A 25,590-nucleotide genomic window follows, 5' to 3' on the forward strand; every position below is an offset into this window, starting at 1 on the left:
ATAATTTGAAAAATTATTGATTCGGAAATAATATGATACAGTGCAGTATTATTACGTCTGGGTCTCTGTGTTTCATTAAAGCTCGGCTCTCTGTGTGTGTGGAACGAGCCATTTTGTGTGCGTGCGCGAGCGAGAAAGAGAGCGCACCGGAGATCGTCGTTGTTAGCTTCTGGTGCTAGCGAGCTACGCTAACGGATATAAGGAGTTTTTTCAACAACAAAGTGGAGGAGTGTCCTCTCCTGTCAGACTGAGAGACTCAGTGAGCTAAAGGACTCTCTCAGTGTTATCTCACTGGGTCTCAAACGTTTTGGTCACCATTAATGTAAACAATTATTTCCGAGGCACACGTTTCTATGATCATTATAGTTATAAAAAAATAAAAGAATAAATGAAAAACAGGTATGAAATACTATATGACAGTAAAAAAAGAATACAGGTTAAAAGGGGAGTGGTTTTTAAAATATCCATAAAGAAAAAGTAAATCTGTTTACAGTTCTGTTTCATGTGTTGAGAGAGGTATCCATAGATCTCTTCATTTTGCTCTCAAAGTGCACCAGATTGATGCTTTTAACTTCAATATTTAAAAATAAATCTTCCCGGGGGAGCTTGACCCCTGACCCCCCTATGTGAGGTCCACTCCCCACTTGTAAAAATAGCACTTTACCCCTTCTTACACCTATATGCCGTGAGCTGATTATCGAGCATTCATTGTAACAGTCGTGGGTACGTTGTGTATTTGCGTGGGGGGTGTTGCAGTAGAAAATTCCACTGTAGCGACCGGTACATTAATGGGAAACCCTAAATGTTTGAGCACCCTCTATGAAACGTCAAGCTACCGCACAGCACCCCAAAATAAATCTCTGGTGCCGCCACTGAGCCTGACTTGTGTTGGGGGGGCCCAACTTTTTTGGCCTGACAGAAAAAGTTTGTGAACCACTGGACTAGAGGATTCATAACAAAAGCGAGTAAGTCATCTTTTGTGTTTTGTGGTAGTTGATATGTGATCTGGTTTTTCTGATTTCAGTAATGCTAGCAAGTTTTCTAAGGTTAATGTATTGCTATGAAGCAGCAGTCATAGCAATATACTGTAGCTATACATCCAGTATTCACTCACCTTTCAGCTCTGTTTTTGGTCATATTTCCTGAGTAAAAGTAGTGCCTGTACAGACAGATATTTGAAAGTTTTGGATTGAATGAATCAAAAAATATCTATTCAAGCAAAAATAAACTGAAGTTTGTCAAACATTTGAAAAACCATTCACAAAGACTCTCAGATAGTTTTGCTAATACGTTTGATAGAAGGGTAACAAATATACCACAGCATCCTATATTATACTTGGCTGTTTTGGATTTATAAGGCAAGCACATGCGCTTTGCCATCTTTCTTTTGACATCTGGGCTGCAGCCCCTCTATCATTACCCTTACCTCCTCCTGCACACAGATGGCACCATATATCTTAATGTCCTAAAGGCCATTTCATCTGTCCCCTTTTACTAGTTTAATCTAAGAGTGTCTAAGAGATCTTGTGTGGAATATCCAGCCAGACTTATAAAATCATATATAATGGTTGACATTAGTCAGTGAAACGTTGAAAGAATTGTCCAGAATCTTTAGATCCTTTCTTTCCTTTCTTTCCTGACTGAACCTACATTTCTGTTGTCATTCAAACAGTATTTCATACTTTAAGCCTAAACTAACAAGTGCTCCAATATATTACATTACATTACCATACATTACATAGAATTACAAAAAAAATAGAGGAACCAAAATGTTCATTATACTTCCTGCACTGCTATTTTAATGTTACTAAATGTTCTTAAACATTTTTTTTGTATAGTGCTGAATGCTTATTGGTTTATGTCGAGGATGCCTATTGGTTTATATCTGTAACATATTTTGAATCTTACTCAAATCATGTCTCTTTCTCTATAGCATGCATTTCAAACTCAAGCCAACCTGGATCAAAGGTCTGTTCAGCACAGTGTTACAGTAGCTCTGATCTCAGTTGTTTTATGTACTCTATATGCCTTACTGTCAAATCTGTTTTTGTGCCTAGAAACCCTTTTTCCACTACAGCTTTTGCATATGGTACCTGGATTAAAAAATCATGAGTATACATGCACTGGAAACCAAGCAGATTCATTCACCTCTCTCTTTCATAATGAGTCAGGTAAGGACACACATTTTTTACTTTCTTCACAGAGGTTAATACGCTTTGTGACCCTATCCACAAAGCCCCCTTCCCTGCACCCTAATCTCCTCCCACCTCCACATCCTCCTGTCTGCTTTCCCAGACAGCCTTGTTAACTTGTCTACCGCTCTCTGAGCTTCTGCCAGCAAGAAAATAATAAACAGATAATTTTTTCAAGTCCACTTAACATCCATCATTGCTTTGCTATACTGCTGTGCTCGCTGTGGTTGACTTTAGTGACTCTCATTAAGACAATTTCTCTCTATAAGCTCTACAGTACTCTAGGCTGCTGCCTTCAGGTTACACTATCCTGAACTGTTACTAAATTCCAAAAGGAGTTAATTGGCAATTGTGGGGAAAAAAACTGAAAACAACACTTATAACTTGGGCCTTTCTAGTTTACATGACAAAGTCTTTAGTCTCAGTAATTATGCTGGATGTGACAATCGCTTGATATGGAAGAAGTGTGACCGACCGGCTGCTTTCCTGTTATACAGGCCTCTAAATCCGCTAACACACATAAACACAAAAACACAGATTTATAAGACACTTTCTAATTATATTATTTTTTAGGATGCAGGCAAGACAACACATTGAAACAAGGTTCCAACCCAAAATGCAGGAGTCTTTTGATCCAATTATGTCACAACAAAGGATGGTCAAACAAAACTTAACATGTGGTTATAGCGTTCAACGCATCTCATCCAAGTACAGTTTTGGGTGTGAGATTGAGTTCTCAAGATGAGTTATTGCACATTTACTGTAGGAATCAAATTCTCCTGGATAGATGACAATCGGTGGAGAAAAATGTATCTACGGTTGCATAATTGATCCCCTATCCGTCAGAGACACACAGCTTCACTTGGTAGACAGTGACATCTTGTGGGGAGTGAGATTCCTTTTGTTTCAGGTCTGGGCTGAAAATTCCATCCTGTTCCTCTTTTTTCTAATTTACTCATTATTTTTTCTGTAATATTATTATATATTCAGTGCACACTATTTTAAATAACAATCATATACTGTAGTTTGGACCAACTTCCTTGTTTACAGGAGTTCTTTTACAGAGCAGGAGGAAGTAGCTCAAACTATTCATAACAAAAAAGGCAGTTTAACAGACAGGAAACACGACCTTGCCCCCTCATTTACATAAAATGGTATATGCAGCATATGTTTTCTGTCCAGATTCAAATCAAAGTGTTGGTGATAAATCTGTAGATTTAAAGAATGTTATTTCTTGAAATCTGGCTATAAATCCAAAAATACCAAAGTATTAATTGTGCCAACAGTTGGTAACTTTAGGTAGTTATTGAATGTGTTCAATACATTTATATTCTCATTGTGATATCCAGTTACAGTAAGTTTGCAAATTGACTCTCAAACATTAATTATTTGTTTTATTATTTCTTTTCAGTGTATGCTCCCAAGTCATGACTCCACCCCCCCCAAAGAGCCCCATGTGACCTTGTGTCAGGGTGAGGCTCCGGGTGCACTTGTTTCGAGCGCTACACAGGACCAGGAGGCCAAGGCTTGAGCGGAAAGAGAGGTTTGGTGTTTCTGGAGCCATGGACTACCAACAGAAACTGGCAGAGAAACTCACCATCCTCAATGACAGAGGCAGTGGGGTGTTAATCCGCATGAACTACATTAAAAAGGTGAGGGAGCAGGAAGATTTATGTAGGCGGAGGTCTGAGTAACAGAAATAAGGAACTTCACTTTCATGTTATACGCTTACGCTTTATTGGTTTTCAAAATGTTGAACTGCATATAGCCATTACACAATGCCAATATATATTTGAAAGTAAACACAAGGTAGAGACAATGACTGTATGAAGCTAAACTTAAATGTATTTTATCTGTAATGCACAAAAGTACTACAGAGTCTTATAAGGATGCATCACTAATACAATAGTAATGCACTGTTACTTAAAATCAATAAAATATGTAGGAGCTGTAACTCAAACTGTCGTAATGAAATAATATGAGTTTTTTTAAACAATTTGTTTTTGCTGTATATGCAGAACTATGTTCTAACTGCAAGTGAGCTTATTTCTCCAAAGAGGAAGTGTGAACAGGAAGTCAGTCTGAGCTGTCTGTCAACTTTAGTTTTAGTTATTCTAAACTGAATGCTATGAAACTCACCAATCAGATTAGATGCAAACAGACCAGTACAATAAGACATTACAGGGTTAATGGAATTAACTAATATTGATTGATTCCACAGAACGAATGTTTGCTTTATCTTGACAACCCACACTTGACTGAACGTGACATACAGGAAGTTTCACTCATGAGAAAATATAAAATGTTTTGTGTTCTGTGCGCACAGCCACACACACACACACACACACACACGCACACGCACACGCACACGCACACGCACACGCACACGCACACACACATCCATCCCCTATTCAGTTTCCCTATTTGAGTGTGTATGTTCATGAGGAGAAGTGGAAGAGCAGTCTTATTTTGAGCCTGGTAGAGATGTGCTGAACATGCATCCATTACTTTATATTCCTGCAGTCAGACTTACGAGCTGCTACACTGCCTTCTACTGTCAGCCTCACAGGAGCAGTTCAGAGATAACTATACTGCTCAAGGTCACCTTCAGGGTTTCTGAGGGAGGCGGGGAGAGAAATATTACCCATTCTGCCCACAATCTTCACAGATGGTCTGTGGATTCATCATCTGACAAGCTAGCTCTGCAAACCAGTGGTTGGATGCCAGTCAAAATGTTTAAAAAAACAACAACAATTTTATCCTGTCAGGAGAACCCGTCGGGCATGAAGACGTGTTTAAAAATAAAGGGTTTAACTGCCATACATGCCCAGGTGAATCAGGACAAATATCAGGCCGAGTGTTACGGTATGATGTACAAACTGCTCGCATCACATCCTCACATCTCTATCTTTTTCTAATCTCTGCTGCAGACCTGTGCAGACCCTAAGCTGCGGCTCTCCCTCCTGAATGATAAATCCATGGAGACCGCCATCAAGTACATCAACAAGAAATTCCCCAACATTGACTTCAGAGGAAACATTGTGAGTGTAACTGCGACTGTTTTTCCCTTCCTGCTTTATTAACATGGACATGCTTTTACTATATCTTCATGTTTTGTTTTGATGTAATGAGGAAGTTGTTTTGGATCTTGAGACAACATTTTTAGACAATTTAGGTAATTAGTTATTGTGTGATATACTAAAAAACATTATGACATTTGGTCAAAGTGATAATATTGTGATCCCATGCATGTCATTCCTGGCCTTTCACAACTATAACACAATCTCTACAAGACTCATTTTCTGATATGGCTCATAATATCAGTGCACAGGTTATATCTCATATAATCATCTGTTTTGTTTACATACTACAATAATAATAGTGTATTTACAGGTCTCTGTAAAAAATCGGTTAGAAAACTACAACTAATCCAGAACGCCGCTGCCAGAGTCACCACCAGTAGCTTACAGAATCGATTTTAAAATGATATTGTTAACTTATAAAGCATTAAATGGTTTCGGACCCCATTATACTGTATGTCTGACATGCTGCCCTGTTACGAGCCCCCCAGAGCTCTGAGATTATCGGGGGCGGGCTTACTCATTGTTCCCCGGCTCAGAACCAAACACGCCGAAGCTGCTTTTAGTTTTTATGCTCCCCACAAATGGAATAAACTTCCAGAAAACCTGAGGTCTTCACCAACGCTGAGTTCTTTTAAGTCGGGACTAAAAACAATACCTTTTAACTTGTTTTAGCACTACCGTATTTACAATGTTGTTTTTGAACTATTTTATATCTCATTAATGCATTGTTTTTATGAAACTGTTATTCCATTATGTTTATTTATTGTGTTCCTCTCTGTTCTATTATCATGTGTTAATAATCATGTAAAGCACTTTGAATTGCCTCTGCGTCTTGCCTTACCTTACAATAATCCATTCATTTAAAGATTTGCACATAGCTGATGTGGTTTTATCAACAAGCAAGTGGAGCTAATTAACAACAATTTGAAAAAAACTGACCAAAGTTGTGATGAAATTTTTTTTTGCAGCAAAATCTGAACAGCATCCAGCGACAGAAATCTGAAGTGTTGGCAGCCACAACGAGCTACTACGACTCGTTCCTGGATGTCATCGAGTTCAGGGTGAGGATTTCTTTTATTCTTGTTAAGGTTTGAATTCCATTTGCATGACAAGGACCTACATGACAACTTCAGAGGAAGAAACATAAGCACCACATAACAACTGTCTACATTTACAAACATTAAAAAGATGATGGATAAATATACATTATTCTTACTTTCCTATACAAAAACAAATCTGATAATAGAAGATATTGATAATGTTTGTTATTCTCCTTTTTTAATTAATCCTTTCTTCCGCTATTTAGGTTTCCGGAATACATTTACATATAAAGTGGCTTATTTCTACATAGAAAATAACTGATTTTATTCCCAATATGGAGGACATTTAGCTCACTCTGTGTTTTGTGCAGTTTGTCACACCTCCCCTCACATTAGCATACATCTGTGAAGGAGGTCGCAGCCAGGCCAATGCATCATCTGTTTTTGTAAGATTGAAAATTACTCAATCATGACGTTATAAAAATAAATATGCAAATTTGTAATGATGTTTAGGCCACAGGAATCTCTGAACATGAGAATGTGTTTATGAAATCAATTCAGAGGCTTAACATGGTGTAAATGTCTGTTTTCTGAACCGATCCTTTTCTCTTCCTCATTAGGATCACGTGTATGAGCTGCTGAACACCATAGATGCCTGTCAGTGCTTCTTTGATATTGTAAGTATACTGAATACAATATATATTTTTTATAAATTAGGGGAAACACTGAAGTTTGCACAACATCTGCTATTAATCTGACAAGCTGTCATTCAGTTGTCTCTTCATTCAATCTGCTGTATGTTGTTTACACCTTCCTGCTAATGCAGGTTGTGTTTTCTTTCCTCACCGCCCGCAGCCTCCTTCTGTTCAGTTCTTGTATTTATCATAATTGCGTGGGATCTCTTTCTTCGTGCATTACGTATATGCTTTTGTATTTTGACATATGTCCTGATGAGACTGAAGTACTAACAGTAATTTCCGAGCCACTGACCACACTGACATTTTGATTTTAGGCAGTCAACTTTGACTTCACCAAGAACTACTTGGATCTGATCATCACCTATACGTCTGTTATCATCACACTGTCTCGTATCGATGATAAGAAGGCACTGGTGGGAATGTTCAACTGCGCCCATGAGATGACCAATGGGAGCAGGTGAGAAAACATGATACTGCTAATGCTTGATATGATTGGATACATTAATTTAACATTACATAGTGCAAAGAAAATGGACACAATATATGCACTAAGAATCCCCATTCCTATTGATCAAGATAACATTCAGAAATAATTTGCCATGCGCAGCTTTCCAATGAACAAACACTTAATTGAAGTGGTTTAATTAAAGCCATTACGAGTTTCCACATCCATCAATATGAACATTTCTCTGATCCTCAAAATTAATTACAATCTTAATTGCTGCAGACATTGAGCAGCCACCGCTAACCTTTTCTGAGTGCCAAGTGGTAATCTGACATTTTGAGTCCGCCCACTTTGCATATTTATTTATTCCCTCAGAGGATATTTATCTGAGTTTGAGACGTGAGCAGGGAACACAAACACATGCTGTACATTTTAGAATCACATTTACATTTCAAACCACATGTGGGGAAGCCTCTTGAGAAGAAACAACTCTGCATTATTTCAACCACTCAAAAATAAAGTTGTAAAAGAATGATATCATTTCCCAGACTTTAGTATTATCAGTAAAATCCCTGTAGGGACTGCTAGAGTGGCACAGTATTAGAATTGATATATTATTATTATGTCCTACTTCTTTTCCTTCGCCTTGATTAATTGCATACTGTGTTGGATCCTGCAGTGACCCATCCTACCCGCGGCTCGGCCAGATGTTTGTGGAGTATGAGCATCCTTTGAAGAAGCTCACGGAAGAGTTTGGCCCTCACACAAAAGTAAGCTCCATGTGCCACTGATTATATACAGTGCAATTCAAAGCTATATCAACAGTTTGTGATTTACATGAATTAAACAGAGATGGTGGCACAGTAAAATAAACTAAATTGTCAGATTTGATTAACCTTGTCCAAATAATGCTGTATATCTAAACAGAGAACACAAATATGAAATGATACACACTTCTGTTATTGTCTTGTTACAGTATGTCACTACACCTTATTATTCAACAGCATGCACAGGCTTTCCATGCAGGGAGGACAGGCACTAATATAATGTGACAAGGTCAGACGTCCTCCTAAAGGTGTTGGATGAGGATGAGGTGACAGCTCTTTCCGAGTTGAATGCAGACATGCAACTACGAAGACTATAGCTGTACATTGCAGATGCTTTACCCAAGACTAACACAATACAACACAAATCATACAAACCTTTTGCTTCAGTGAGTAAGTTATTATTTATACAAGACAGTACAAAGATAACAAACAGGAGCAATAACATAACGCACCTGTATGCATGTCAAACAAAGCCAAACAATGTCAAAGCAAATATTGTTTGGACAATCTCCTTGGACATTTCGGCTATAACAGGCACATCTGAGGCCCAGATGTGCCTGTTATAGCAAGTGATGTTTGATGTACCTTTCAAACATCAAACTTCCATGTCACTGTTATCTAACACAAACTGAACTAGTTGGCACAGCTGTCTGCACTCCTGCAAACACTGCTCTCACTATGTTCAGCAGACAATGAAAACTAATCAGGACTTTTTGCAAACATTTTAACAAAAGGTCTGCACAATATATTCTGATATAATAGACAGTAGATAAAAAGGTGCATTTCATTGTCAACCTCTCCAAGATCACACTTTATTTTTTTCAACTGCCAGATGCAGGAAACCGAATAACAACATGTTGACAGATGGTCAGATGATTCATCACTTTATTTACTGCTTTTACACTGACTCGTCTGTGTGGTCTGTGTAGTGGACCATAAAATATGCCTATGTGCGAAAAACACAGCTTTTCAGCCTCCAGCTGGTTTCTGCTATAATTCGTAGTGGAGCATTGCCATCTCTCTGTATCTCTGTCATTTTGCCCTCTTCCTGTGTCTGCCTCTCTCCAGTTTCCTTTCTCACTTCCTCCCTTTTCTTCTCCGTGTCTCTCCCAGTCTGTGACAGCGGCCTTGCTGTCTCTGAGGATGGTCTACCCACGCAGGAACCTGCCAGCAGAGCAGTGGCGTAGCGCCCAGCTCCTCAGCCTGCTGAGTGCTCCAGCCGCCATGCTGGACCCGGCCTGCTGCGACACTGTGAGTGTTATGAATCCTGTTGCCTGTGGCCTCTTCATATTGGAAACACTAGTACAGCCAAAAAAGGAACCTCCAGGCTTCAATTTATTTTTGAAAAGACACCATTTATTTTTGAGGACACAGCCAGGTCTTCTGAGCTTTATTATAAATGTGGATTTTTTCATTTCTTTTTACCATATTTAGGGATGATGGTAACTATTTCAAGTAAGATAAAAACAATATATTGTCTTGAAGGAAGAACAATAACACAGGAGGAATCAATATGTTGTTAACATAACGTTTAACTGATACGTTTTACTTTTTAATACAGTAGGTTTAGAACATTTAAGGCTATAATGAATGTGTTTGTATTGGCAGTTAATGGGCTTGTTATTTATCACAGATGGCATGTGAATACCTGTCTATGGAGGTGATGGAGCGATGGATAATAAGTATGTATTACTCATACTGAATCTGCCATCTGTTCTCTTTATTAACAACATATAAATGTTATGAACATATGCAGCGTTTTAAAATGTTTACACATTTTTAAGCACATTTCAGACATACTGATATCCAACACGTATACAATATGACAGTAGAAGTACACACAAACATAGTACAGTAAAAGTAAAGATATTATTACTTTACCTCAGAGGCATTACCAGTTGTCATATGAAGCAGAAGGCGTCCAGCGCCACAGGTTGTTGTTTCTTAAATCTTGCTGACTGTGCTCTTTGCAGTCGGCTTCCTGTTGTGCCACAGCAGCCTGAACGTCAACCAGGCCTCTCAGGAGCTGTGGAAGATGGCTCTGCGGAGCGGCCTCTTCCTCATCCTCACCAGAGACGAGGTTCTCAACATACACAAGGTCTCCGAGGACCTCTTCATCAACATCAAAGGGTGTGTAAGCTGCACTGCTACAGTTTGAGAAGTATTACTAGTGATGAATGAACATGTAAGAAGAAATAATGGGCAATTTGTGCCAGATAATACAACCTCATATTTCAAACAATTAACAAATCTCCTCTGAAGAGCTTTAAAATCTCCTGATAAGGACCTCTCGTCAGGTTTCTTTGATTAATTCTGGATTTAAATACAGTAGCTGGACCATGACTCTATCAAAAGACTTAATACGGCCACATACTATAAAGGTTTTTAAAATCAACTATTTGTGTTATGATTTTTGGTTGGAAATGATCACATTAAAAACAAATATTGCCAATAACACAATAAAACATTTAAGCAATTAAAAAGGTTGTAAAGGATGAATGTTTGCAATAAACAATATAAAAACATAATGAAACATACTGTTTTAAATAATTCATTTGATATTATAGTTTACAAAACAGTTTTTAATGTAGGTAGTTCTGTTGAAGAATACATAACATTACCAATAACTAAAATGTGAATTCCCCCTAAAATTGCTTGATTTGACTCATGGCAAGTATGACAATAAAAAAGATACATCTGTCCACAACTCTCCTGTCAACAATTTCAAATGTTTGATATTCCATGACAACTATTTCTTATTTTAATTCAGATATAACAAGCGAGTTGCAGACATCAAGGAATGCCGTGAGCATGCTTTACTCAACAGGTGAGACTTACAGGAAACTAAGCAAAGTTTGAACATTTCTGTGTCACAAATATTCATTGATGTCCATTTCCTGTGTTCTTACCAGTGGAGCTATGCACAGAGAGAGGAGGGAGTTTCTGAGAGGAGCGTTGAAGGAATTATATAAAGTTCTGGAAGATGAACCTGGACTTCTGGGACCAAAGGTAGAAGTAAACGGGAATAACAGCTGTGCCCAGGAATTTAAATGAGTTTATACATTGTCATAAATCTAAAATGAAATTCTGATAGCATAACTTATGTAAAACAGTAGCTTTGATCCAGCTTACATCCTGCACACATCTTGGACTCTGGGGAATAGTTGGATAGGAGGGGTGAATTATTTGGAATGACGCCTCTGTTCTGTGTGCCAATCAAATCCCTTAGGCCCTGTTTGTCTTCATGGCTCTGTCATTCTCCCGTGACGAGGTCCTGTGGCTCGTCAGACACTCTGAGAATATGCCAAAGATAAAGACGCCCGAGGACTACGTTGACAAGTAGGTCCTACTGTAGGTGCAGAGGGAGAAAATGCCTGGAGTGTCATTTTAGTGTGCCAAAATCTAGCAGGGAGCAGGTTGCAGCTCCCCCGCTACAAATGATTAAGTCTCTCCACAGTGCAGAAGCTATATAGTCTTTCGTAGTATCCTATAATGTGAAAAGAGGTTATAGAGTGGGTTATTTGTACACATTTAATTGTGAAATCTAATACAAAGTGATTCATGTTGTTTGGTGTTTTGCTTGCAGTCAGATGGCAGAGCTGCTGTTCCACATGGAGAAGTTACGAGGTCTGATGAGCAAGTACAACTACGTAGTTCAGCGCTACCATGTCCAGTACCTGGCACAGTTTGATGCCATGGTCCTCAATGACACCATACAGGTAGCAGAAGGCATACATACTATTTTATTGTATCCATACCATTTACTAAGTCACAGAAATCAGAAAACAAGGGAAAGGTGAAATACTTACCTCTGATCATACTGCAGAAAATATTCATTGTCTATGTTTAATGTTTTGTCTATTTGTCTATTTCGTCAGTAACTTGCCGGCTGTTCTATTCAAACCACCTGGTCATTGGTCTAATTACTTACCTGTCTATCCACTCTAGTAGAACTCAGAATCTTTCGAGTCAGATAGCATAGCCCAAGATAAGTGTTACATGTAGATAGTACACAGTACAGGTTCTTATTCTTCTTCTTCTTCATACATGTATCTATGTTATTCCTCCTCTGTAGAACATGTATGTTTGTCCAGAAGAGGAGTCAGTCCTGTTGACCTCATTCGTCTCAACCCTCTCTGCTTTGTCAATCAAACAAGGTATCACAACAACATCCTGCAGGTTATCTTACTTGTATTCACCATCCAATAGTTCATTGGTGTTTGAATAATGATGTTTCCATCTCTATCTTCAGTGGAAAACAAAGAGGAGTTTGACTTCAGAGCAATTCGACTGGATTGGCTGAGATTGCAGGTATTTAGGTTGATGTATTGCACAGTATTCATTTGTCATTATAAATCTTGTTGAAGGCCACCTTAAAGTGTTTTTGTGCTCTGTTTTAGGCCTACACAAGTGTGAACAAGGCCCCTCTTCCTCTAAAGGAGTACACCGACTTAGCGAAGGTGATGAACCTGATTCAGTTTCACACAAGGATGGTGGACAGTGCGGAAGATCTTCTGCAGGAAACATCTGAGGTGTCCATCCTGGGGTCCGTTTCTTCTTTCCTCTCCTCTTCCCTTCTCTTAAAAGGTTGAATACTTGGATGCACTAACTGTTTATTCTCTTAATTGTTTTCCAGTTTCTACCCACGTGTTTTTGAGAAGATGTTTTGCCAGAGCAGTGAGGATATCAACATGAAGCGTTACCTCATGGCCTTCCCGATTGCCTGTTCTCACTTCAGCCAGTGTGGACACCCGCTCTGCCCAGAAGAGGTCAGTATTCAGTTATGTGTTAACCAAGTCATTAATAAGGAGCTGAGAAGCATTTAAGACGTCTTACACTGCAAGTCACCAGCTCCATCATGACAGCATATGTGTAGGGATATTGAAAATATGCTGTAGCTTTTGCTGCCTTAACTAAAATATCATTTAAAGTTAAAAGTTAATCATTATTAAATGTTGCTATGAGAGAAATATGAAAAAAATATGCATTCTCCCTTTGAGTGAATGTGTGATTTGTCTGTGCCTTTGTACAAGCCTTTGATTTTCATTTGAAAGTGGATAAAGAAGAAGTCGGGGAGAAGCTTTTGCTTCATCATTCGCTCTGATCATGTAAGGCTGTAGTGAATGTACAAGGCACAACAAATCCTGAAAACGTTATCATAGTATATACAGGATTTGCACAGTTTCACATGGCGTGTTTGTTTGTGTGTCTAGACAGAGGCAATGGAGAAGAGGAGTCTGCGCCTGTGTGTGACCTTCCTGGAGCAGATAGCCAAGCAGACCAGCAGTATTGTGTTAGATATATGTGCTGAGCAGTGCAACCTCAATGACCAGGTGAAGTCTATTTCAGTATTTTTTCAAAACTAATTATCTAGCTGAGATTGATTCCAGCAACCTCAATATCCAAATATAATCACACTAGTCTCAGCTTGGCATCGGTGAGTTTGGCTGCAGGCAGTGGACAGAATTGAGAATTTGAATAAAGTGATAAGCTAGGGCCTTATCTCTGGAGTTGATAATGCAGGATTGTTTTTGTAATCCCTTGAGGAGAATATGAAGAAAGTGTTTACTTTTTGACTGAGTGTATCCGAGATAAAAGAAAATATTTGTTTGCTGAAATCTTCCTCTTCCTTTCTGTTTTTCTTTACATCTCTGCATACACATTTTTCCACTTGATAACCCCTCAGCTGCAGCCCAGGCACTGTGCAGAGGCCATCAGCGCCGCTCGCCACAGAAAGCAAAAGAAGCCGGTGCAAAAGAAGGGAGAGGTCCAGAAAGAGAAACCAGGCGCTGAAAGCATGAGGAAAGACCGCATCGTCGTTACCAAGTCAGGTTTCTTTTCATTCCCCCACGTTCTATTCTTATCTCTCTGCCTGATTGTTCAATAATTACACTGAATCCCTGATTTCTGGAGACATTAAGCATTATCAACAGCATTTGTTCCGGTCAAACTGCAATTAAATAAACATTTCACAAAGTATATTCCTCCAAGGTTGGAAGTAGGTTAATGCAGTTCATGTAGCTAGAAACATATTAATATCTGCTGACATGTCCAAATGATTTCCTTCACCTCATCACGTGTTTCTCTCCTGGAGTTATCAGTTAGACAGGATTAAAATGCTTTCGCCGACAAGGCATTTGCTGTTTCGAGCTTTATTACCCTTCAAGTTGAATCAGTCAGGGTTGACAGCTAATGAATCAAGCTATTAAAAATAAGAAACAAAACGCCTCAGCATATTAAAAAAGCACTTTTACTGTCAGCACATTTCATGTTGGCGTTTTCATTGTTGGACCCTATTCTGTATCCATCTACTTTGGAAACCTCACTAATTAGGTATGAAGAGCTGTAATTCTGTCTCTCTCCCTTTTCTCAGATTTCATCCTTGCTGCCTCAGTTTGGAGATGTTTTACAATACTCTACCATGTTTATGACCTTATTTGTCTTAGAATAGCTCATCCATAATACAGTCACTGTCAAAATATTTTTCCTAAAGAATCCCCCCCCCCTCTCTCTTTCTTTCTTCTCCTAGTGTGGACAAGATGCATCTGATACTGACAGAGCTGTGCTCCTCCTACAGCCTCTGCAGTGACTTTGTTGTCTTTGACCACATTGTCGTTCCCACAGAGTTCCTCATTTCCCATCTGGAGACACGTCTCTCTGAGTATGCTGAGTGGGGATGGGGGGGAATTCTAATATATTTATATACTGTACATGTAAAAATGAGGATGATGTGATGAGTCCTCATGACGCATAAAAAGTCCCAGAGGTGACATTTGTGATTTTTACTTCCCCTATCTGATGTGCAGTAGAAGCTTTTTTAATGTTACATCAGTTATATTGTTCTCGTCACTCCATAAACAATTCCTGTCAGAAATATGCTAATTATGGAACTTGGGTGCCAGCTTCCATTGTGAAAGAAACACATTGTCCATGTAATATTGATTTTCTCTGCCAGTGTGTAAATCCGATGTATAATTTTACTGAGTGTAGTAACATATTTTTGTAATTTCCCTCTCTATGTCCGCTCTTGAATTCTGAAATGGTAACTGTCCAATAGGCTGACCTCCCTGCTGAACTTGGTCTGTAAAAATGACCCGGATGTGACGGAGCTCAGGGAAAACTCAAAGGCATATCAAGCTGCATTTTTTTCCAAATTGTCACCCACAGATTTGCACACAGTTTTTGTTCTCCTCCTGACAATAAGAGAATCATCAGGAGCTTCTCTTTTATTAGGTGTCACCTCCATCATTATAATGAGCCCTGCTTTTCGATCAGATACCTCTGTGTCAGACTGTGCTGCACCCACTTAAAAACCTGACAAGAGATCCATCAAGTCACTCCCTTGCTCTGTGTCATTTCAGTTCTAACTGTTATTTAGATTAGGGATTGGTACCAGGGCAACCTAATGTTTCTGTGTATATGCTCTGCTTAGTCTCCCTGTCTTAGCTGATGATTATCTCCCCTGTCACCCTAAAATTAGCACCCTTGAGTCACAGCGCGCTCGCAGTGATTGGTCCTTCCTTGGCAAACATTGTAAATACACTCTAAGTCAGGAAGAGACAGAGGGAAAATTAAGGGCCCTGTCAAAAAATAAATACAATTTCAGAAAAGCCCTGGAGCGGTGAATGGGCTGACCTCAGGAGAGTATAGTACCATGCCACCATGGCTCGTTTAACCCGTTTTAATGTCCCATCTGTCAGCCCTCAGCCGATTACGTCCTGGAGATAAGTGACGTTGGTTAAACATGTTTCTCCAGGATCATCGTGAGAATGGCAAATTACAACCAGACCACCCAGGAGATAGCCCGGCCCTCGGACCTCCTGGCGGCGTTGAGAGCCTATACAGCCAGCCTGCACTGCCTCTCCAGCTACATCAATGTGGACATCACCCGGCTGGTGAAGAATGTCCTGCTGCAGCAAACACAGCCCCTGGACTCACGTGGAGGGCAGACCATTACCACTATCTTCACTACCTGGTGTGTGTACAGAATGAGCTATCTACTCTATGCTGCAAATGCTCAATCAATTACACACATCCACATATGTATAAAGCTTCATTGACATATAACAAAACAGGAAGTGTCGTGCATGCAAGTTCCTCTCTCTCTGCTTTTGTTTTCTATCCCTCTCCTCTCTCTTCTTTGTTTCTGACTTTATCTCTCTTCAATCCGAATTTCTGTTGACTTAAGCCTGAGCAAATGTTGTCTTGTCTGTTTCTTTCTGCACCTCAGGTACCTAGAGAGTCTCTTGCGTCAGGCCAGCAACTCCCTCATCGTTCACTGTCCCACGATGCACTGCTTCATCAACACCGCTACTGACAACGAGCCAAGTTTCAGAGCAGAGGAGTTTTCGGATATATCAGGTCGGGCCCCAGAGCCTAATTATAGTATTTTAATCCCTATCATCCATCATAATGTCAATGTGAATCTCATGGTACATCGTTCATTACATCTGGAGGAATAATCATAACTCTATTTAAAAAGTTAGCATTTTTACTTTTGCACCTTCTTAAATATCAACTCTGACTTTTATTGCATATTGTGTCGTAGGACAAAGTAACAGATGACAGTCATCAGTGACATACAGAGCTAGTACCCACAGAAACAACTCTACATGTTGGAGGTTTCAACGTGAACTTGTTTATTTTATCTTTGCTAAAATAGTGTGGTGCATGATATTGCTGCATGTAATGGAAATATTTTAGTCATATAGCTGTGTACTTTGTCAAGTAAAACCAACGCCCTGCTGCAGTTTTTTAAGTATTTTCGGAGATTATTTGGAACATTACTATGAAAAGAGCAAAAAGGCATCAATAGGAAATGTTTTTTTGGTACTCGAAGGTTAAATGACCATGGTCCAATGGATCCAAGACGTGACTCATTTCTCAAATACTTCAAATCTTGTTCATTTATGTGACACGTCATACAGATGGAGCTGAAGTGTTATTGCTCAAAGGGATGAGGACCTTGTTATTGGGGTGTTTTTTCGGTCATGCTGCCTGTGATACAGTTTATTTTGACATTGCCTGGCTAATGTAAAGTTCAGTTCTATTTCAGCATGACTTGTCACTCCTCCACAAAGCCTCCTGTTCTGCCTCCACACTGCCTTGTAGGAGGAGTGGACCTCATCATAGTTGTATTAAGGCTTCTATTCACTCCACTCCAGCTATTGCATACAAAAATAGAGATGCTAACATAATGCTACTTTGGAGACCACTGCACCTCAATAGATGCCCCCGCACAATGTCATCATTGTTGCCTATATTTACGTATTGAGGTATCTGCGTGCCTCACATTGACTCACTGGCCAATCCATTAACCACCTCCAATGTTAACCACACACGTCCTTATCCATCCATAATCAGACAGAGATGTTGAGCTGGGTGAAAGCTTTAATAGTTACAGTTGTCTCCCTCTCTCATTGATTCAGCTACACTTACATATCTCATTTAATCTTTCTTATTGTGTCCATGGTAGAGAGTCAAGCTTTGTTTTAGACTCCTGTAAAACACCACTGCGGTAACAATATGCCTCCACCTTAGCTTGTTCCTGTTGTTTGTTTTTGTAAACATGTTTGGCTGCTTGACATCAATTTAATAGTCTGTTCTATCTCCCTTTAATCATGATCCTAAATTACTTGTATCACCTTGTGAACAGAGTTACAGTCCCTGGCGGAGCTAATTGGTCCGTACGGTCTGAAGTTTCTGAGTGAGAACCTGATGTGGCACATCACCTCTCAAGTCAGTGAGCTGAAGGTATGTTACAGTGTGATGTTATGAGCTCATTTCAAGTATGTCGATCAATTACCTGCTGAATTACCTTTGATGAGTATTACTTGTCTTTAGAAATATACTTGTTTTGCCCTTCAAAGGCAGAGAACAGTAGTTGGAAGCAATGTAGAGGAAAAAAACACGTTTTAAAAAACTAATATAATGAACTATCCATAAACGTGTTTACTATAGCCGGATTCATGAGCTCAAATTAATTTATAAGTCATAATGGTTTCCTTTGAGATACATTTAATTTAATTATGATTTTAAAATAAATTATTATAATGTACACAATTACACATATTGCAGGGAATTAGCGCTTCAAAACAACGCTTTGTCTTGACAAACCTGTAAACCTCTTCTAAAGCAGTTCTCACTGCTGTACTGCGTCAGGCTCCACACTTTTACACCTAAGATTGAAGTGAGGAGCTCTGAACTTACTGAGAGGCAGATCTGTCACAGCTCAGGCCTCTGTCCATCATAATTCCGACCTGAAGGGGGTTTTGTTTCACTTTCTTCTCCCCTGTGTTAGAAACTGGTGAGAGAGAATATGGACGTCTTGGTACAGATGAGGAACAACTTCGATAAGCCAGAGGAAATGGCTAATCTTAAGAAGAGGCTGACAGGTGAGAAGTGGATAGAGACGTGGATGTGAAGGGAGAGGTATGGGGTTGAAAAGAAAAGGAATTGATCAAAGTGGAAGGTCCTGTAAAGGCTGACAGAGATCACAAAGTACTTAGGGAGGAAATAAACAGACGAAGAAGAGCAACGGTAACAAGAAGCAGAGGAGTGCTGCAGATAAATCTCACTAAGCTGAAGTCCTTATCATGTCTATACTTACTCACGTAAAGGAAAACATACTGCAGGGCCCTTTTCTCTGTCAATCACTTATATAATCCATCATAGAAGAATGAAATACTCAAACAGTCAGACGCAGGACAAACAAACAGACTAAATCCATTTTGAAAAAAGACAAACATAGGAGAAAATGGGTTTTACTCAATTGATTTATATCAAGTTAAGTGCTCCTCTAGGCTGAAGAAATACATTTACACAGGGCCTGAACTTTCACATTATACTCTTTTTATTTAGTCTTAGAAACAGTGGATGAGGAAGGCAGACCCGGAAACATCCACATTGCTGAAACAAAATATATATATAATGTATATATCTAAAAGAAGTGTCTATGATTTTCTCCTCATTTTAAGTCCTTCAAGTATCTACTTTAGATCTCTTGGTGGAAAAACCTCATTATATATATATATATATATATATATATATATATATATATATATATATATAAATTACTATTACTCGGTCATCTATACTAGCTCTCTCATTTCTTAGAGCATGTATAAGAACTAATTGACGTGGAAATAACTATGTGAGCTGCCAGTCATATCATTAGTCCAGTCTACTTATTCATTACTACAAAAAAACATCCATACAATAAGCAACAGTAACATTCTGGAGTTCACAGATGTAATGCTTCACATCCACCAGCAAGCCTTTCATCTTTTGATATGCACTTCCACAGGTGGAGAGAACGTGCTGAAGAGGATGACCATCATCGGGGTGATCCTGTCCTTCAGATCCATGGCACAGGACTGTCTGAAAGAAGTAATAACAACCTTTCATGATGATATAAAAACTCTAAGATGGCTAAAGTATTGATGAAAATGTTTTTGATGGTGTAGGTGCAAATATAGAATATGATACATTTTGATAATGGAAAACATGCGCTTAATTCTTGATCTTTATTTTCTTTGTTGACTGTTTGTAACACCTGGAAATGGCTTTACAGTCTTTCCTTCATCAGGTATGAAGACATATATTTTCTTCATCTCAGAAATATATTTTGTCATGTAATCCTTTGAACTAGGTCCTGAATAAGCACTGTCCGTACCTGATCGGGCCCATCGAGTGCCTGAGAGACTTCGTCTCTCCTGAAATGGACATCAAGGTGAAACACAGCTTTTAACTACAATATAAAAAAAAGCATCAATATTTTGAGATCCCACGGAGGACTGGAAGTGCAATAATCAAGCTTTCACTGTGCATGAATCATCCCATCACATTTATCAACAGCATGTTAACAGTTTATTTTCACAGGGCTGACATATTGTGGGAACATTTAGGTTGAAGACATATTGTATTGACATTCATCCTAATGTATTTCGTTAGAGACTTTGGGGAATGTACTGATTGCCCCCAGAGGTTAAGAATCTAGAATATACTGAAGCACAATGGATAGTGTGCAACATTAGATCTCAGAGTTGCATAGGAATATTTGGTTCTGTACTCTAGTACCAATCAAATTAAATTCCTTATCTCCCTTTGGAGCAATCCTTGTGACCGTGACTCATGAACTCCCCCTCCCCTACGTACGTCTGGCCTCTGATTGAGGCATGACAGCCGGGGCCAGGATAACCCCAAAGACGTCAGCAGCCCCCTCATGCCTCCGTGAGAGAGACCCTGATGGCCGCTGCAGCGCTTCAATTTAAACCACATCAGTGGAAACATTGTGCCCAGACAGGCCAACCATTCATGCAACCAGAAATAGGGCGAGATCAAAACCTGTGTCAGGAAAAAAGCACCCAATGCTGATTTAGTGTCATTACATATACAGTTTGTCACTTTTGTGGCTGCTACATTAAATACACAACGCACATCCTACCGACCTTGTTTTATCAGCAATAAAAAGCAGCAAAATGATGACAATTGAAATGACGCATTACTTTTGAATTGCACTTCATGTAAGAAGCTTCTGCACTTGATTTAATCCTTTGTGATCTTACAGGTGACTCTGAGTGTTTTCGAGCTGGCTTCTGCGGCAGGCTTTCCATGTGATATTGATCCTGCCCTGGTCGCAGCCATCAGAAATATGCAGACAGGTAACACTCAGACTATTAGTGCCACTTCTGTAGACAGTTTGATCTAATGGCTTAGTCACCGGGAAGAGAGTGTTCTTTCATATTTGAATGTCTTCTTGGAAAAACCCTGCAGATAACACGTCAGTTGATGAGGAGTACAAGCTGTCCTGTCTGCTGCTGGTGTATGTCGCCGTGTCCCTGCCTACCCTGGCCCTGGACCCCAACTCTTTCTACAGCCGAGAGCATGGAGGTGCATATCAATTCATTGACTTTCAGCTGCTACACACTGCTTTTGAGGCCTCAACACACTACTAATCGCTTCTTCTTCCAGCTATTACTCACCAGCTGCTGATAGGGTATAAAGAAGGTACTCCACCCTGAAACATTAGGCTTATAAGCATCTCTGTGCATCATACTTTCCAGTCCGTCTGACGTGGTCCCAAGTATGTTGGTTAACGAGAAACACGTTTCTGTTGAGAGACTTTTGTTTACAGATAAGTTTGGCTGACGTGCATTGATACAGTTAGTCTTGGCATGTGGCCCTGGTGACCCTAACAGCTTGGCTCCAAGCCTGGACTGCAACATTAAGAGCAGCAAATAGCTAAGATTTCTATCAAAGCACAGGGTGGCGTTTGTCTCAGATCATTTTCTTTGTCTCTATTTTCCATTGGCGTGTCGGAAATAGATCTACCCTTTCAGCCTGAGGAAGTACGCTCAGTGCATTTCCTCTTAAGTTTTACGGATCAGTCCATTTCTCTAATTGTCTGGTCACGAAAACATCCTCTGCATAGCTAAAGTTACAGGACCTGACTTTTCTGTTCTTTTTATTTTTCAGTGTTGAATTTTGTGATTTTATTTTCTCAGGTCACAACAACAACATCCACTGTTTAGCTACAGCTATCAACCAGCTGGCTGCTGCCATGTTCACCGTCCAGAACAAGAACATAGAGCAGCACCTCAAAGAGTTTCTCCTGGTGAGCAGCAAACACTGTATTATGTTTCCTACCTTTTGCATTTTTAAAACGTCAATTGTTATGTTCTGGCTTCAAAAAATCAATTTACTGTGGTTCATTGGTGTTAACAATTGACCTAAGGGGTTCAATTAGGCTTATTTGAATAAATAAAAAATAAAGAAATACATAAATAATACTTTTCCATGTGACATATTGGATCGTTTTCCCACTTGAGGCAAGTAGCACCAGAAAATTGTTTTAAATTGTTTCTGGGGCACATTAGCTTTCTGAGCACACTGCCAACCCTTGCTCCAGTTGAGTCCAACAGAGTAAAAACATTTCAATCCTTTGATCTTTTTTAACTGTGTGTTATTCCACAGCTGGCCTCCTCCACTCTGCTTCAGTTGGGACAAAATGTGGAAAGAATGGAGAGCAAAAACCGAGAGTCCGTCTACCTGCTCCTACATTTGGTAGGTTTGCCAGCACAATACTAATTATGTTTTTTAAATGTACAATAAGACGTAAGTGGATTTATGAATTGACTAATGGGAAAACCTAAGACCCTTCATTAAGAGGTTTTCTCCTTATAATAATCCATCCCCGCTTCTATAATGGCTTTTCCCTTATCTTTAAAGCATTAATAAATGAATAATTAACAAATAAGTCGTTAAGGACCACTCATAAACTCTATGGAGTTAATATGTTCAACTGAAAGTAGAATTAAAATTGCAAATTATTTGAGGGCTTTTTCCATATCCAGAATAGAAAGACCTCCGCTTACACTAAAGTAGAGAAAGTGCAAAACAAATTAAACAACAACCAAATCCTCATCAAATATTAAAGGATCTTTGTGTAATGCAATGTCATCACCATGCACATTTTGTTTATATTATTACAATAAATGTTTTTGTATTGTCAACAAATCACAATAAAATACCAAAACTGGCAATGAATGGTTCTCACCAACAGGTATTGTCTGTTCAATTTTCTTCCCCTTAAAAATACATAATTTAGCCACATTGTTGCACAAGGTGACATGTTCCTTCAAAAGATAAAATGGGTGCTGTAGTTTGAGACAATCACACTTGCAATGTCCTCCTGCCTTAAATAAGGACACCAAATGCAAACTTATCGACCGCTGAAAATAATCCCCATCAAAAACATTCTTTTCTCCTATGTGTGGGACATGTTCTCAATGCGCCTATCAGTATTAGTACAATTACTAACAAAAAGGTATATTAGTGACCTAAAGGTTGATGTCTTCAGTAGAAGCGAATGGGGTTGCTGCAGATATATCTTTTTTTATTGGGTTTTGTTTTAACCCTTTAAACACTGCCCTTCTCAGATTGTGGAGGAGTCTCCGTTCTTGAGCCAGGACATGCTGGAGAGCTGCTTCCCGTATGTTCTTCTCAGAAACGCCTACAGAGAAGTGTACCGGAGCTTCATCGTCACTCTGGGCTGAGGATTTCTTTGATGTATTCTATATTTTTCCAAACAATATTTGAATATGCTTGCATATTTTTGTTTTTATTGCCCTGAGTCTCTTTTTCATACACTTCTATGCATTTCCACCAGGTTAACCATAGCTTCCTGTGGTTTTGTGTTGTTTTACAAACTGTAGAAATACTTTTATGGTGCTTATCTAATCTAATCTTATGTTGTGTTGCTGTTTTAATAGGGTTACTTTTTATATTTTATTTTATTTCCTTTTTATCACCATTGTAAAGTGTCTTTGAGCACCCGAAAAAGCGCTTAGAAATCAAATGTATTATTATTATTATTATTATCTGCCAGTATTATACTATACATTTGCTGTAGTATTACTAAAATTAACTTGAATAATTTAAATGCAAATCCGACATGTGTTGATATATCACTCTTTCATTTTACACACCAGTGCCATGACATAAAGTTCAATAAAGATTTCTCATTATTTTAATAAGTTGCTGAAAAGCATGTGTTCTTACACATTTCTGTTCTATATATCGAAACAAGTTTTCCTCGTCTTTGTCCAGTCCATCCTCCCCCCTCCCAGCCTTTATCCTTGGATGAAAGTCATTTTTTCATGCTCAAATGTAATGATGCACTCAAGTTTTGCAAAACGAAAGCCCTTTTGCTAATTATAGATTATCCTATGTTTATTTTATATTTGCAATGAGTACTGCACCTCTTCATGCTTTTCCTTCTGTCTCCTCCCTTCTCACCCTGCAGTGTTCTGCAGCTATTGGTTGCCACACTGGAGATCTGGATGTTCACATCTGTTGCTGTGCTGCATGTGTGTGTGTGTGTGTGTGTGTGTGTGTGTGTGTGTGTGTGTGTGTGTGTGTGTGTGTGTGTGTGTGTGTGTGTGTGTGTGTGTGTGTGTGTGTGTGTGTGTGTGTGTGTGTGTGTGTGTGTGTGTGTGTGTGTGTGTGTGTGTGTGTGTGTGTGTGTGTGTGTGTGTGTGTGTGTGTGTGTGTGTGTGTGTGTGTGTGTGTGTGTGTGTGTGTGTGTGTGTGTGTGTGTGTGTGTGTGTGTGTTGTATTTAGGGCATCAGCGTCTAAGGCCGAGAGACTCAGACCTCTCACAAGAGGTTTGATTCCCACCACAGGCAACACTTACATGAATACGCAGTTGAAAATTCATGAATAAATAAATGACAGATACTTAAAACAGCACATTACTAAATCACATACTTTATGCATAAACAGTATAAGTGTGCATGTTTATAAAACGCTAAAGTCCCAGGGAAAAAACAGACGGGCCTAATACATATTATCCAGGTAAAAATGGATAATGGTCAAAACTAAACAAATGATATTAAGTAATAAGTAGTAAACTGCTAAAACTAAACAAATGATATCCAGTTTGTGGAGTTTTTTTTAAATGTATAATGACTGTTGTGTACCAAGAGAATAGCCAAATATCAGTTGGGAGGTTTGCTCATTTTTATTTCATCATTAAATTCATCTCCTGTAGACACCCATACGTGGAGGCAAACACTTAAAATATCCTTAAATATGCTTATAACAACAGTGTGAAGTGTTATAAACTATAATTGTGTGTATGCTGCTTAGTTAATAGCTGCACTTAAAGGTGGGGTAGGTAAGTTTGAGAAACTGGCTCGAGATACACTTTTTGTTATATTACATGTAATGCTCTTAACATCCCGATAGCAATGAATATCTTAAGTGCTTTGACAAAAAATCCATAAAAAAATTTCATCAGTGGAAGCCTGTAAAAAAAGTAAAAAGCACGACCAATCATTTTAGCCAGCCCGGCTAAAATAACTGGATGGCCTACCTGCCTGTCAGCCTTCCATCTGTGCACAAACTTATCTTGTGCACTCATTGGTCATGTGCTCGTTCGTGTATGTCGGAGGGGGTGCTCTGTAAGGAAGTGGCAGATTTGTTCCAGCTGTGTATTTTCAAATTCTAGTGCACTCGAGCTGGTTTCTCCAAAATGACCTACCCCACCTTTAAAGTAAAGTGTTTAATTTATGATATTTAAAAAAAAGAAAATGTAATCTAAAAGTATATAATACAGTTTGTCATTTTTATTTTAGTAATTGTGGTCGTGATATAATGTGTTACATTTAAATAAACAGTGAATCCTGTCCCAGGACCCTGAGGACAGTTAATGGTGGAAACTCTGGTCCTGATATAAAGACTCTCTGCTGATTGTGTTGGTGACACAGAGGCTCTCCTGCTGACACTGAGGATTACACACACA

At 39.0% G+C, this 25,590-nt stretch overlaps 1 protein-coding gene across 2 annotated transcripts; it reads left to right on the forward strand.

Annotated features, from left to right (window-relative positions):
• Positions 1 to 3,636: 3,636 nt before the first annotated feature.
• nckap1l (NCK associated protein 1 like) lies at positions 3,637 to 25,507 on the forward strand. 2 transcript variants are annotated; one of them, XM_079682108.1, is made up of 32 exons: positions 3,637 to 3,844; positions 5,123 to 5,233; positions 6,244 to 6,336; positions 6,936 to 6,992; positions 7,328 to 7,470; positions 8,138 to 8,228; positions 9,399 to 9,536; positions 9,919 to 9,967; positions 10,259 to 10,415; positions 11,056 to 11,112; positions 11,198 to 11,294; positions 11,515 to 11,624; positions 11,872 to 12,004; positions 12,361 to 12,442; positions 12,538 to 12,596; positions 12,686 to 12,831; positions 12,922 to 13,054; positions 13,499 to 13,618; positions 13,972 to 14,111; positions 14,815 to 14,946; positions 16,042 to 16,260; positions 16,516 to 16,646; positions 17,941 to 18,038; positions 18,586 to 18,679; positions 19,591 to 19,673; positions 19,936 to 20,016; positions 20,854 to 20,947; positions 21,060 to 21,176; positions 21,791 to 21,900; positions 22,260 to 22,349; positions 23,225 to 23,354; positions 24,091 to 25,507. In XM_079682108.1, the coding sequence occupies exons 1-31, from the start codon at positions 3,755 to 3,757 to the stop codon at positions 23,339 to 23,341; spliced, it is 3,372 nt and encodes a 1,123-aa protein (XP_079538234.1). In that variant the 5' UTR covers positions 3,637 to 3,754; the 3' UTR covers positions 23,342 to 23,354; positions 24,091 to 25,507. The 2 variants fall into 2 exon arrangements, with proteins under 2 accessions (XP_079538234.1, XP_079538233.1); XM_079682107.1 differs by lacking the exon at positions 24,091 to 25,507 and having other exon boundaries at positions 23,225 to 23,821.
• The last annotated feature ends 83 nt before the right edge of the window (positions 25,508 to 25,590 follow it).

The sequence above is a fragment of the Notothenia rossii genome, assembly GCF_949606895.1.
Source record: "Notothenia rossii genome assembly, chromosome: 5".
Taxonomy (NCBI): Eukaryota; Metazoa; Chordata; class Actinopteri; order Perciformes; family Nototheniidae; genus Notothenia; species Notothenia rossii.

Excerpts from the sequence above, each read along its gene's own strand:
- nckap1l (XM_079682108.1), top strand. The coding sequence starts at position 3,755 with ATGGACTACCAACAGAAACTGGCAGAGAAACTCACCATCCTCAATGAC. Across the intron at positions 3,845-5,122 it reads GCATGAACTACATTAAAAAG|ACCTGTGCAGACCCTAAGCT; the intron begins GTGAGGGAGCAG and ends TCTCTGCTGCAG. Across the intron at positions 6,993-7,327 it reads GTCAGTGCTTCTTTGATATT|GCAGTCAACTTTGACTTCAC; the intron begins GTAAGTATACTG and ends TTTTGATTTTAG.